Genomic DNA, 12,251 nt, shown 5'->3' with positions numbered 1-12,251 from the left:
GTGGGTATCGATACCAGGGGATCCGAGGGGGGGAGGGGGAATGAAGAGAGGAGAGAGAGACACGGAGAGAGGAGGAGGTGGTCGTCGTCGTCCGTCGAAAAAGGCGAGGCGATGTCCGGGGGGGGCGGTTTGTTGGATTGGATCCAACACTTCCGATACAGGGCGGCGGGAGAGGGACTGCCAAAAGGCGCTTATCTCCGGGGATCTGCCGCGCGCCCACTGCGAGACCGGACGCAGGTACTTGCAGCCTGTCACTCACGGGCGACTTTGGCGGCGCTTTGCAGGCCGTGCCACTCGCTAGCGCAGGTTGTTTCAGTGCACCACAGGCGCTGCACGGTGCCCGTGGCGCCTTGACGGCACCTGGACGCGCTGGTGGGAAGGGGTTTTAGGCGGTGCCCAGCTGAGCTGGTGCTGCCGCTCCAGTGCTGTGGCTGACTGTGCACAATTCGCACTGACAGATATCCCCGCTTTAATTTGTGCAAGCCGCTGCCCCTCATCCAATCACGCGCGTCCCAAACTAACCACCATCCATTGACCACTCAATTGACCAGCTTCCCCGGCCCGGCCATCAACCACCGCCAACGTCGCCGCCGCCAAAACTGCGAATCCCCGACCTCTACCGCCCCGGGGCACACCGTACGCACGCACACCCGCGATTGGAACCCGCCCGTCATGTCGAGCAAGTACGCCTTCACCAAGAGCCTCAAGGAGGTGCGCTTCCTGTTCTGCCAGACGTCGGAGCACAGCGCCGCCGTACGGTACGTTCTTTTCTGCAGCGCGGGATCACCCATCATCATCGTCACTGGCATCATTATCACCACCGCCACCGCCGCCGCCGCCACGCCTCGATGCCGGTGCCGAAGCCGAAGCCGAGCATCTCAGCCTCGCAGCGGACGCGCGCGCGAGATGTGTAGTCCGCCCGAGGGCTGCGCTCGTTGTCAATGGGCGCTGCACCCGTGGCGCGACAGGCATACGAGTGCAGCTTGCGAGGAGCGAACGCAACGGGAGACGAGGAACGGGGACAAAGAAAGACAAGAGTGGAAAGCTAACCCGCGCGGGCTCTCGCAGGTCATTCCTCCTGCGCGCCTACCCGACCATGAAGAAGAACAACCCCAACACGCCCATCATGATCCGCGAGGCCGCCGGCACCCTGCCCAAGATCTTTGCCCGATACGGTCCGTCGCCTCTCCCTCTTCCGCTTTCTGTCCATCCTCCTGCTCCTCCTGCTCCTCTTCCTCTTTCTCCTCTCCCCAAACGCAAGGCGCAACACCACCACCACCACCACCCGCCAAACCCGAGTCGCACCCTTACCCCATGCTAACACGCGCCATCACAGAGTTCGGCACCGAGAAGCAGCAGTCCCTCGAGGGCCTGAGCGACAAGCAGATCGAGGAGACAGTCACCGGGCTGGTCAAGAACGGCACCGCTGCATGAAAATGGAGAACCAAGGGAAAAGGGGAATGAGGAATGGGGGGTGTGCTGAACGTTGAAGACGAGTAGGGTAAGGAGGAGGGGGAGGAAAGAGGAGGATACGCGCCGGGCGGTCGTGTTGGTGGCCCCCATGACGAGCGTGAGCGCTAGACCGAAAGACGAGCACGAGCACGAGCACGAGAAACGACGATGCGCCCCTTCTGGGGTGGCATGTCGTCGCTGTATATATGGGATAGACTATGGATGTATCACCACCACCACCACCAGCCACCACCTCCACGTTTGGCAAACTGCCTGATCGAGTCCGTCTTCCTTATAGTATGTACGTCCAGTGCGCCGGCTAGGGAGTCGGGCGTCCTCATCGTGTGACGACTTGACCGCAAGGGACGTGGAACTTCACACAGGTTGATCACTGCAAATGGGACACACAGATGGACTCAAACAATTTTTTTTGTTTACAGTACTCGTCCAACCTCCAATACTCACGCGAGGGCCAAGGCCACTCCCAAGAGCATCATCGCCATCACACCACTCCATCTCGACCCCCAACATCCTCGAACACTCCCCGCCCCTTCCCCTCCCGCTTCGTCACCGGCATAGACTCACACACAGGCCTACTGCCTCTTACTCCCCGCCGCCGTCCTTCCCCTCGGGACCTCCCGCCTCGTCCCTGTCCGGCGAACCCGCCGCGCTGAGCGTGCGGCTCGCTTCGTCCGAGGCATTTTCTTGAGACTGCGCCGTTGGGCTTCGCGAGAGCGACGTCTCCTGACCCGGCCGCGAGGGCCACTCCACGACGGTGAAATCATCCGTGGTCCGGGTGTGAAGCAGCGACCCGGAAGACGGCGTAGCCGCGGACGGGCGCGTAGCGTGCTGCGCCTGTCCGTCTTTCGCCTTGAGCTCGCCGTCACCCTTCTCTCCTGTAGTGCCTCCTGTAGTACCTGCTTCCTTCTCGGCCACCTTGGCGGCTCGCATCTGCGGAGATACAAACACCTCGGCGCGCGGATTCAGCAGGATAGCCTTTGAGGAGCTGCTGCCGGGAGAGGAAGAGCTCTGGCGCGGCCGTCCACCTCGCGGGGAGGTGATGTCTTGCTGGACTCCAGCGCTGAAGCTCTGCGCCACCATTGGTGTATGCGGTGCAGAAGTCTCTGTGCCGGCATGCTGCTCAGCAGCGCTCTCAGCGACTGAGGGTGCGTCAAAAAGCTGCTGAACACGTTGCCGACGATTCTTGCCCATGCGCAGAGAACCGCCCGCGTCCGCGCGGAAGTGTTGCCGACTCTGCTGGGGCTGTGCACGGTCGAGCATGCTGTCGCTGTCCCGCCCCTGGCTGCGGATATCCTGGGCAGGACGAGAGGCCTGCTCGCCTGCGCTTGGGAAGTTGCGTGTACGGATTGGGAGCTCCGTAGGTGGCCCCATCGGTCCTGGTCCAGGGCGCGGCATAGGCTGCACCGCGATGTGTGATGGCACGTCGTAGCCGCCTTGGCCTGTGGCCTGAGATGCTTGTCCAGGTGCGCTGCCACCATGTTGCTGATGCGCTTGAGGAGCATCTTGCGGAGACACAAACGCTGAAGAAGCCTGGCTCTTGTTCTACTTCTTCTTGTTTCTGTTCTTGCGGACGCTGCCCCGACCATCCGCGGCAGTGAGTCCGACATCAACATCACCAGTTCCACTCTGCGACGCGTGGCGAGAATGAGCGGCTTGGTGACCGCCATCAGGTACGCCGCCCTGGTTAGAATGGCTGCTCTGGCGCGAAGATCTGCCAGACACGGGCTGGGACGGAAAGTGTCGCCTGCCTCGCGACTGTTGCCGGAAGTGACCGCGGCCACGAGCTGGTGCCGCTGGTCCTCCAAACAAGGTCGACAACGACATCGGAGCAGGTCTCTGAGCCGCCATGCTGCCGGGATCCGCAGGCCATTGCGCCGAGAGCGAGTCTGGGCACAGGTCGCTGCTGGACTCTGTAGGCTGAGGTTTTCCCTTCTTCGAGGGACCAGATGAAGACGCATGGTCAAGCAAGCTGGACTTGGCAGCGTCGGCTCTCTTCACCGGAGCTTCTTCCCCTTCTGTTTTGCCCTTCTTGTTAGCAGTGCGCGCCTCGACCCACCGGACAAACTGTAGCTCACTGCCTGTGGTCTGCTGGCTCTCCATGCGGGCCTTGTTCTCCGCGACTTGGGGCTGGCTCGGGCCGCTGGACCCGTCGGTCGGCTTCTTTGCCTTGAGAGGATTCAGCGGCATGGGAATCCTATCCCAAGCCCGCTTCCTGTCTCTGATCTGGTCTTCCGTGAACATACTGGGGGTGCGACGCTGGGTTGCGGCGGCGCTTGGCTCGGTGGCCTCTTTGCCCTCAGGGAGAGCAGATGCAGGATCTTTGGAAGCTCCAACAGTAGTAGGTGGCTGCTCATCTTGACTGCCTTCGGTGGTCTTGTTGGCGTCGTCAATGCTCGTGGCAGTGTCTTTTGCCAGGTCGGCTTGGGGCTCCTTGGACCGCTTCTGCTTCGGGGTTGGCGTTCCCGGAGCAGCGCCACTGGCAGCTCGCTTCTTGTCCTGATGGCCTTGACCGTGCTCAGTCTCCACGGGCACTCCATGTGTCTGTTTCTCATGCTTCTTTGGACCACCCTTGTTTGCCATAGTTGGCGTTGTTGGCTGTACCGGGGATGCTGTCGGCAGCAACACCCGAGCCTTGGTAGGAGACGCGGTGGCTCCAGAGAGCTCAGGAGTTGTCACCGACGCATTGCCCTGACGGCTCAGATCATGCAACGCTTCCTCACAAGGCGGCTTCGACTGAGTTTTGGTCGTCTTTGGAGCAGCCTGCTGCTGCTGGACCGAGGTCGGGGCGCAAGGTGCCAGCTGCTCAGCAGCAGGAAGCTCGGCGACCGGACGATGCTCTGTAGCCCTGCTTAGGTGGTGAAGCTGTCCGTCGTAGGCCGAAGTAAGACTGCCAGGAACGTGCGGAGGAATACACGCGAACGGATCGGCCAACAGAGGCGGAGCTGGTAACACAGGGTAAGCAGGGAACGACAAGCAGCCAGGGTGCCCGCAATAGATATTGCAAGTAGGCAGCATCGTACCGAAACCGGGCATCGTGGAGTACGGCGCGTGGGAGGGAGCCATGTTCTGGTACCCAAACGGCATGGGAGGAGGATTGGACATCGGCATCGCCGGCTGAAACGGCGCCTGCATATGCTGGTATCCGGGGCCCTCAATCGTCTGAGGAACTGCCTGAGGCCAGGTCGTGTTGACCCATTTGGACTTCATGGCGGCGCTGATGGCCACAGACATGTTCCAGTTGGAAATCTCGCCGGAGCCAAATGCCAGAGCGTCGGGAACCGACGACTCGTAACGGAACCTGTCAAACACAGAGAAGTTAGCAAGATCTTGTTCATCTCAAGTATGGGCACTTGTACAGTTCACTTACCGCACAATGAAGCCGACGCCGTCCTGGAGCTCGGTCGGAAACACGGCGTCAACATCGCCAAACCGCTCTCCCAGGCCATGCTTGATCTTGGCCTGAACTTCCATGACGGGAGTCTCGGGGCTCTCATCGACGCGCACCATGACGCTCCTGTTGTTGACGTTGCACTTAAAGCAGCTGCAGGGCTTGTAACTGAACTTGCCACCATTGTGGTGCTCGTTGCGGCAGCGGCCTTGGGCGTGGGCCTCATTCTGCGGACCGGACTGCAGTTGAGACTGCACGCGGCCCTCAAAGCCGCTGTACTCATAAGTCTGTCCACCATGTTGCGGCATGTGACCTGAGAATGCACCTCGGTGGCCCGAGTTGCCACCGCGATATCGTCCCCTGCCGCGACCGCCGCTCCAAGTGCCTCCACCTCGAGGCGGGGAAACAAACTGCGCTGACTGGTTCATGGACGAGTTTCTCGAGTGGCTTTGGCCCCATCTGTTGTTTCCTAAGTTGGAGGTTCCTCGGCCTACTCGTTGAAACTCGGGAGCCGTGTAGTTGCGCTGTGGTGCTCCCACATATTCGCCGTGCGCGGACGGCTGAGAGGCGTGGAGCCTGGCCGCGATGGCTCTAGGTCCGACATTGATTGCTGGAACCGGGTTCTGTAGTTCCGGGCTGTTAGCACCATAACGAGAGTCGGCGCGGTCTTCCGAGTTCTCAAAGGAGTAAAAGGAGTCATCCGCGCTCGAAGGGGTACGGACCATGTTCCTGGCAGAAGCGTGCCTCGACGAGTCTGGCGACTGTTCTGCACCGACCATTCCAGCCCCATGTCGGTACGTCTGATATGCAAGGTGAGAATGTCGTCGCTGGCCGCTCATCCGGGGAAACGGAGGTTGGGTCGGCCATGCATGTCCCCGCTGAGGGCCACTCACCATTGCTTGGCCACTCTGCTGAGGCATTGCCTCAAAACCTGTAGCACCGTACATGTTCCCAGCCACGCCTTGCAGGTGAGCTTGCTGCGGCTGATATGCTCCAGAATGCTAGTCCGGCTGCATCTCTGCGACAGGCACCACATATGACTGAGGCTGGGCGATGGTGGCAATGTCAGTCTTTTGATCTTGAGGGATGGCCGTAGCCGTCGGTGTCTTGTCGACTACCTCCGCTTTGGCCGCGGCTTTCTCAACTCCACTTGCCATATCGTGCACTGCTTGTGCCTGCTGAGGCACCGTTTCCTCGGGCTTGTGCTCCTCGTCGCGAGAGGCAAGACTTTCCTGCTTCTTGTCCGTTGACCAGAGACTAGCATCTTTGAGATTCGGCGAGCTCGCAGTCGCTCTTGGAACTTTGACCACGGGAGCAATGTTGTTATCTCCAGCAAGGACAGTACTGGATGGCTGGGTCTCGGTTGCAGCCCGGCGAGCTTGCGAAGCTGCCTGAGTTGCAGCATTCCTCTCATCGGCGGCCTGAGCTTCGAATCTTGCTGCCGTTTCTGCAACTCGTTTGTCCCAATCGGGTGGGAGCTTGCTACTTCCCATGGCGATGACCACACCACTTTCTGTCAAGACTCCGGTAGGACGCATCTTCTCTGCCTTCTTGGAGACGTCCACTTCGGAGGACTCGCGAAGCGCCTCGACGGCACTCATCTTGGGCGACTCCGCAGCCGGGGCATTCTGGCCCAGGGGATGGTAGTAATGATTGTCGTCTTGGACGAAGCAGGGCACAGTTGGGTTCATGGTCGACTGGTAAGCCTCTGCAGAGGGAGGAGAGGGCAGACCATTTGTTCCCAGGACCTGCGAGCCAGCTGTGCAGTCGTTAGCAACATACTCCTCATATGCGCTGTTGAACAACTTACCCAGCCAATTGACAACGGTGCCACTGTCCGCAGCGCTCACCAAATCCCGAGGCGGTACATTATACTGCTTGAGGCCACCCTCAAGAAGCAAGTCGCGACGATAGTGCAGCGCAGAGTTCAAGAGGCTCAGTTCGTCATCCTTGAGGTCACCAATCTCCTCCCAATCCTCAGGGCCGAGGACACAAATGATGCCGCCTTTGAGACTGTTCCACTGGGCAATCTTGGTGCGGTTCGCCTCCTTCTTGAGCCACTGGTCGCAAAAGTGACCAATCTCCAGCATTGCCTCCGCATTGAACTGGTTTGCAATGAGCTTGTTCTCGTCGTACAAGGTGTTGATGACGTTCCAGAGGTTGAGAGCGCCATAGTGGTAGAGATCGTGGGCGTCAAAGAACTCCCAGAGGTCATCCCACCGGTAGGGGCGCGCCATGCGCTTCATGTCCGCCCAAAAGATGAGGCGGACAGAGTTGCAGACGGACTGGATCTCGTCGCGGTTCCACAGATGGACGCGTCGGTCCGGAAGGAGGTCGCCCAACTTGCGAAAGGCGTACTGGCCGTACAGGGTCGAGAACTTGCCTTGGGCCGTGGGAGGCGGGTGTGTGTAGAAGCGCACAGGCAGGTGATTTTCGATGTACTGGTGCGGCACGCCGCCCGAGTCGTATCCGTGACCCATGTTGTACGTCACGGGAAGTCCGTTCGGGTAGAACGCGGCGAACGCTGCCTGGGTTCCAAGAGGCTGGCTGGAAGCGTAGTTCTTTGGGACGCCGGCGGCGTCGAGCACCACGTGAGGAGCCTCCAAGGACATGTACGAGCCGGTGGTTCTAAAGGCGGAGCCACCTCCGCTATTTGCAGGGTGGTCGGCCATCGTGAATTCAATAGACTCGAAGTCAGACTCGTCAAGATGGGCGTGTCGTCGGTCTGACAGTTGTTAGCGTTGATCGCTGTGTCGACGGGGAGGGTACAAACCGTGTCCTGAAGCTCGAGATAGCTACTGATCTCGAATATTTGAGGACAATAATAATCGTCACTCTTGGCAGGTCTCTACTGAAACAGTAGACTGATATCGAGAGTTCCGTGTACACTCGTAGACGCAAGTGTTTTGGTACAATATTAGGGCGATGTGGCGATGTGCTGCCTCCTGATTTTGGGCAACAAACTCGCAGCGCCGAGGAACGCGTTCTTTTTTTTTTGGATTTTTTGTTTTGTGATTTTTTTTTGGGTGTTTTTGTTGCTTCGATGCAAACTCTGATGCTTCTTTGCGTAGATCGAACTGAGCTGCTGCTGAACTGCCAAGACCTGAGCTGTGAAGAGCACTGGCCGTGACTGGGAAGCAGAAGAGGTCGACCTGGCGATGGTCTGCGAAAGACGACTGCAAGGAAACAGAAAAGAAACGAGCTCGAAACAGAAATGACGCCCAGGTCTTCTTGCGAAATGCCTGCAGGCGTTTGTAGAAAGGAAATGCGGGAGGAGAGCCTGCAAGGAGCCGTCTATCACGCCAAACGCGTCGCTCCTGTCTCGTGACCAGCTTCACAACAGATGTTATGAAGACCGATCCCAGTCCAGGAAAGCACGCGCCGGCCTGCTTCAGGTTCGACGCAGGAGAGCGATGAGAGACTAGGCAGTGTTTTGGCACGATGACGAGGGTTGTGAGGTTGTGGGAGCGCGGAAGTTTGGAAACAGAGGGTGAGGGTAGCGGGAATGAAGGTGTGTGCGAGGAGAAAAGAGAGGGAGGGAACAGAGGCTCGAACAGAGAGAGATGAGGGCGCGCTTCTGAACAGGGGCCGGCCGCCAGCTGTTCAGTCGGGGCCGCACACGCGTGGCAAGGCAGGGCGCGGCGACCGTTTGTTCAAGCGAGCCTCAGGCTGCCGGGCAACGCAGCTGTGCATCGTGTCGTGTTCATGCGGCCTGCGCTCTGATGCACGGCGGCCGTCACGGTGGCAACGCCCAGCCGCGCCAGTCGAGCGTTCAGTTCGATTCCTGCAGACTGAAGAAAGCTGTGGTTTTAGTACACCCCTGAAAGCGTCACCACGACCTTCGATTTCTTGTCGACGGCCGTTGGACCTGTAAATCAATGCCCTAAGGAGCCACAACAGCCAGGTTTTATCGTGCCTGCAGTTGCACAAGCGATAAGCTGGTCAAGTCGGCCGGAACTGTTGGTCCATGTCACTTGCAAATTGGCTGGCCACGTTACGGCCGTATGACAGGGTGTGTTGTCACAGAGAAAGGCGTGAGAAGATGTAGCAATTGAGAGTCATGTCATATCCAAAATTATCGCCGCCACATATTTTGAGAGAGCGCGCAAAGCAGAGAGATGGGTATATGTACAGGTGGGATTTTACACCATCGAGGTCGGCATGCAGACTATCGCTTTGACGCATTGACGAGCTTGAGAATCTCCGAGTCGTTGGCGCCGGCAATGGCCTTGCCGTTGTTCCAGTCCACCGTCTGTAGCAGCGCGTTAGCCACCAGTCGGGCAGAGATGGACATGAGTGCTGGCGCATGGGCCGAACCACACTTACCACGGGCCGCACAAAGTTCTCCTTGCTCTCCTTGAACTTGCGGAGCGCATCCTTTTGGTCGTGGGCGCCCTTGATGATCTGCGAGATGTTGTCCTTGCCGACGTACTCGAGGATGGTCTGGACCTGCTCGGCGGTGGGCGGCTCCTCGGTGATGTTGAGCTCGAAGGGGTCGCGCTTCGGCAGGGTGTAGTCGCTGGCCTGGTCCATGGTCGCGCCGGTCTGCAGGTTGACCGAGATCTCCTTGAGCAGGTTGGCGACCCGGGTCGAGGCCGGGGATCCCGCCTTGTGGAAGACGGTGATGATGTCGAGCGTCTTGCGCTGCGTGGGGTGTCAGCATCTCGCGCTGGCTCGGTGCTCGCCGGGGTGGCGTGGCATTGGGGCTTGGGTACTCACGAATCCAAACATGTTGGCGGTAATTGGGGTGTCTTGCGTGGGAGACGATGCGTTGACGTTGAAGCTGAATGATGGTGGACGGATGAGGTTCTCGTCGGATTGCTCCAATCGGAACCAGGCTTTGGTCAAGCTCCACCGAGCTCGCCGAGCTGAGCTGGAGCCGCAGGCAGGCAGTGACGTCGTGCCTCCCAAGGTCGTTTGGTGGACGGTCGGGCCTGCCGCTTGCGTCTGGGTGGTCCGTGCGCTCACTCCACGCCCCGATCGACAGGGCAGCTTCTCGAATCTCCAGCTTCCACGCATGCCAGCTTCATGCCCGCTTCTTCCTTGCATGTTGCAGGACAATCTTACATTTTATCAGATGCACCATGTCCAGTCGTAGCCTATCGCAATGCCTCACTGTTGAGCAACTCCCCACACGTCATGGCTGGGTGCCTTCTTGGCACGCCCATAGCTTCGAGCCCTCCACCCCATGATAGCGAACCCCCAATTCGATGTTGTCTGGTGGACAATAATGTCAATTCTGGTTCTAAAGTGCCGCTGATGGATGCGTTTATGATGCAGTCTACAGAAAACCCCCGCCCATGCATGCATTTGTGATACAGTCTATAGCCATGCCAACAAACTCCCAGACGCCTGCGAGGCGCCGCACGATGGCGGCCCCGAAACCCAGAAACCCTCGCCTCCTCCCGTCCATCCTCCGCGCTCACGTCCTCTTGCGAAACTTGTCGCGAATCTCGTCGTCGCTAAACTTCCGCGTCAGCGTCTTGAGCAGCGCGACCCTGCCCTCCATGGTGAGGTCGATCTGCGCGCCCATGGGCACCATGCAGCGCGCGAGGTGCTCGTAGTCCTTCATCATCAGCCGCGCCGTGATCATGAGGAAGTCGATGTTGTGGAACACGAGCGCGCCCTCTTTCGCGTACGTCGGCTTCTGCTCCAGGAAGGAGATGGGGTGGTCGCGCCAGTGCCGCAGCGGATTGAGGTGATGGGAGGTGTGGTACCCGTCGTTGAAGCAGAACCGGTTGCTCTGTCCACCATGGTCAGCATTGTCTCTACTTAAATGTTTCGTAAGTTCGCTGGTCCGACTTACCGCCACATCAATGAGCGTGATGCTGGACCGAAAGTCCGAGTCCGGCTCATCTGCGTCCACAAACGCGTGCTGCCCCCAGTTGCCAACCATGAGGCCCAGCCGTAGGATCAAGAACGGCAGCAGGTACACAAACAGCGTCGCCTTGCCGCCGAAGCGCGTCGCCATGGTGTAGTAGAACAGGTAGGTGAGAAACTCCCAGCCCGCCGCGCGCACCGCCATGCCGGGCCTGTTCTTGCGCAAAAAGTACAGCGGCAGGTCGGCCCAGACGAGGAAGAAGAAGCGCCCCACGTAGCGGGCAAAGTCGGCGAGGCTGTCGCGCTGGTAGCGGATCGTCGAGGACAGGTCGTCCGGCCCGTTGCCCTCGACGTGGTGGTGCTTGACGTGGTGATAGTAGTATGTGTTCCAGCTGTGGCCCATCAGCGGGTCGAGCAAGTACGGGAACAGCTTGTCGAAGAGGCCGTATGGCTTGGCCAGGATGCCCCGCTGGTGGATGTGCTGGTGCATCATGAGCGTGTAGGTGCCGAGGTAGTAGAACTGCATGGCGACGTGGAGGATGCCGTGGATGTAGGAGAAGCGGTTGTAGAGGAGGACGGCGCTCGGCACCGAAGTCGTAAAGTAGATGATGAGGTGCGTGATCATGGCAACGTCCGTCTCGTGCCGGGTTATCCTCCGGGCCCAGGAAATGTACGGCTGCAGGACGTATTTGTTGAGCGCCGGCGAGACGTATGAGGCGCAATCGTCAACGGTGAGCAGCACTGTTGGCTCGAACTTGTCGCTTGCCGGGTCCCGCATGGCCTTGAGCCGGGCAACGTCCTTGGCCGTGTCATCGGCGGAGCTCTCCTCACAGAGCTTGTCGACAGCTTCATCCTCGTGATGAGAGCTCTCCTCGGAGCCGATGCCCGAGTCGTGGTCCACAGCATCGTCGTTCGGGACGGTGAGCAGCTGCTGCTGTGCGGCGTCGGCAGCGGCAATGTCGTGGGCAAGGTTCTTCAGCACCACATGGTCGGCGCGGGTCAGGCCGCTGTCAAAGACCAGGTGCTGCTCCATGGCTGGCTGGCTGCCGTTGTTCTAGCAGCGCAGCGCAACAAAAGCAAAAGGGCCACCGGGAAACAATGGATTCATGGCACACGGCGCTGCTTTTCTTACAGGAACTCGCCTGTGTAAAATGTACTCCGTCCACGCAGGTCCCTGTCCGGCACATCCGCCGCCCACACGCTCCTTTTAAGAGAAGCATCCCCCTCCTCCCATCGTCCGTCTTTTTTTCATTTTTGGTAAGCTCGCTCGAGCGGGCTGGGTCAGGTCGCCGGGGGTCAATGGGTCGGTCGGCGGGCCGGCAATAGCCCTGGAATGCTTCCGTCCGCATCCAGAGCTGGCCGTCGCATTTGCCCCACTACCCACAGTTAAAGAGATGAGAAGTGATTTCGCTATCGTCCTCGAATCCCCATTGACCCTTTTCCCTTTCACTCTGGTCCTCGACTCCTTGGTCCGTCGCCGACCGCTAGCGGGGGAGCGGGCTCCAAGATTAGCATCTTCTCATTAGCCGTGTCGCTCTTGTCCCCCTTGGAGCTGCCGGGGGCACACTGG

General features: G+C 59.5%; 6 protein-coding genes across 6 annotated transcripts; 1 reads left to right on the top strand and 5 right to left on the bottom strand.

Moving 5' to 3' along the window:
* Positions 1-672: 672 nt before the first annotated feature.
* PLICBS_001642 (uncharacterized protein) lies at positions 673-1,434 on the top strand (the record flags this gene model as incomplete). The annotated part of the gene is made up of 3 exons (XM_065599876.1): positions 673-758; positions 1,069-1,175; positions 1,337-1,434. 3 exons carry the CDS (start codon positions 673-675, stop codon positions 1,432-1,434), a joined length of 291 nt encoding a protein of 96 aa, XP_065455948.1.
* Positions 1,435-2,055: 621 nt separating this feature from the next.
* Positions 2,056-2,733, bottom strand: PLICBS_001641 (uncharacterized protein; the record flags this gene model as incomplete). The annotated part of the gene is made up of 1 exon (XM_065599875.1): positions 2,056-2,733. The coding sequence occupies one exon, from the start codon at positions 2,731-2,733 to the stop codon at positions 2,056-2,058; it is 678 nt and encodes a 225-aa protein (XP_065455947.1).
* A 282-nt stretch (positions 2,734-3,015) lies between these two features.
* Positions 3,016-5,586, bottom strand: PLICBS_001640 (uncharacterized protein; the record flags this gene model as incomplete). The annotated part of the gene is made up of 3 exons (XM_018317273.2): positions 3,016-4,415; positions 4,494-4,771; positions 4,841-5,586. The coding sequence occupies 3 exons, from the start codon at positions 5,584-5,586 to the stop codon at positions 3,016-3,018; spliced, it is 2,424 nt and encodes an 807-aa protein (XP_018182798.2).
* Positions 5,587-5,862: 276 nt separating this feature from the next.
* On the bottom strand, positions 5,863-7,533 carry PLICBS_001639 (uncharacterized protein; the record flags this gene model as incomplete). Its single annotated transcript, XM_065599874.1, has 2 exons — positions 5,863-6,620; positions 6,672-7,533. 2 exons carry the CDS (start codon positions 7,531-7,533, stop codon positions 5,863-5,865), a joined length of 1,620 nt encoding a protein of 539 aa, XP_065455946.1.
* Positions 7,534-9,029: 1,496 nt separating this feature from the next.
* PLICBS_001638 (uncharacterized protein) lies at positions 9,030-9,592 on the bottom strand (the record flags this gene model as incomplete). The annotated part of the gene is made up of 3 exons (XM_018317275.1): positions 9,030-9,113; positions 9,188-9,505; positions 9,581-9,592. The coding sequence occupies 3 exons, from the start codon at positions 9,590-9,592 to the stop codon at positions 9,030-9,032; spliced, it is 414 nt and encodes a 137-aa protein (XP_018182800.1).
* Positions 9,593-10,283: 691 nt separating this feature from the next.
* On the bottom strand, positions 10,284-11,714 carry PLICBS_001637 (uncharacterized protein; the record flags this gene model as incomplete). Its single annotated transcript, XM_018317276.2, has 2 exons — positions 10,284-10,604; positions 10,668-11,714. The coding sequence occupies 2 exons, from the start codon at positions 11,712-11,714 to the stop codon at positions 10,284-10,286; spliced, it is 1,368 nt and encodes a 455-aa protein (XP_018182801.1).
* Positions 11,715-12,251: the final 537 nt, after the last annotated feature.

The sequence above is a fragment of the Purpureocillium lilacinum genome (assembly GCF_023168085.1).
Source record: "Purpureocillium lilacinum CBS 284.36 DNA, scaffold_1, whole genome shotgun sequence".
Lineage (NCBI taxonomy): Eukaryota > Fungi > Ascomycota > Sordariomycetes > Hypocreales > Ophiocordycipitaceae > Purpureocillium > Purpureocillium lilacinum.
The sequence above is the reverse complement of the archived record's forward strand: the minus strand, read 5'-3'. Positions and strand labels throughout refer to the sequence as shown.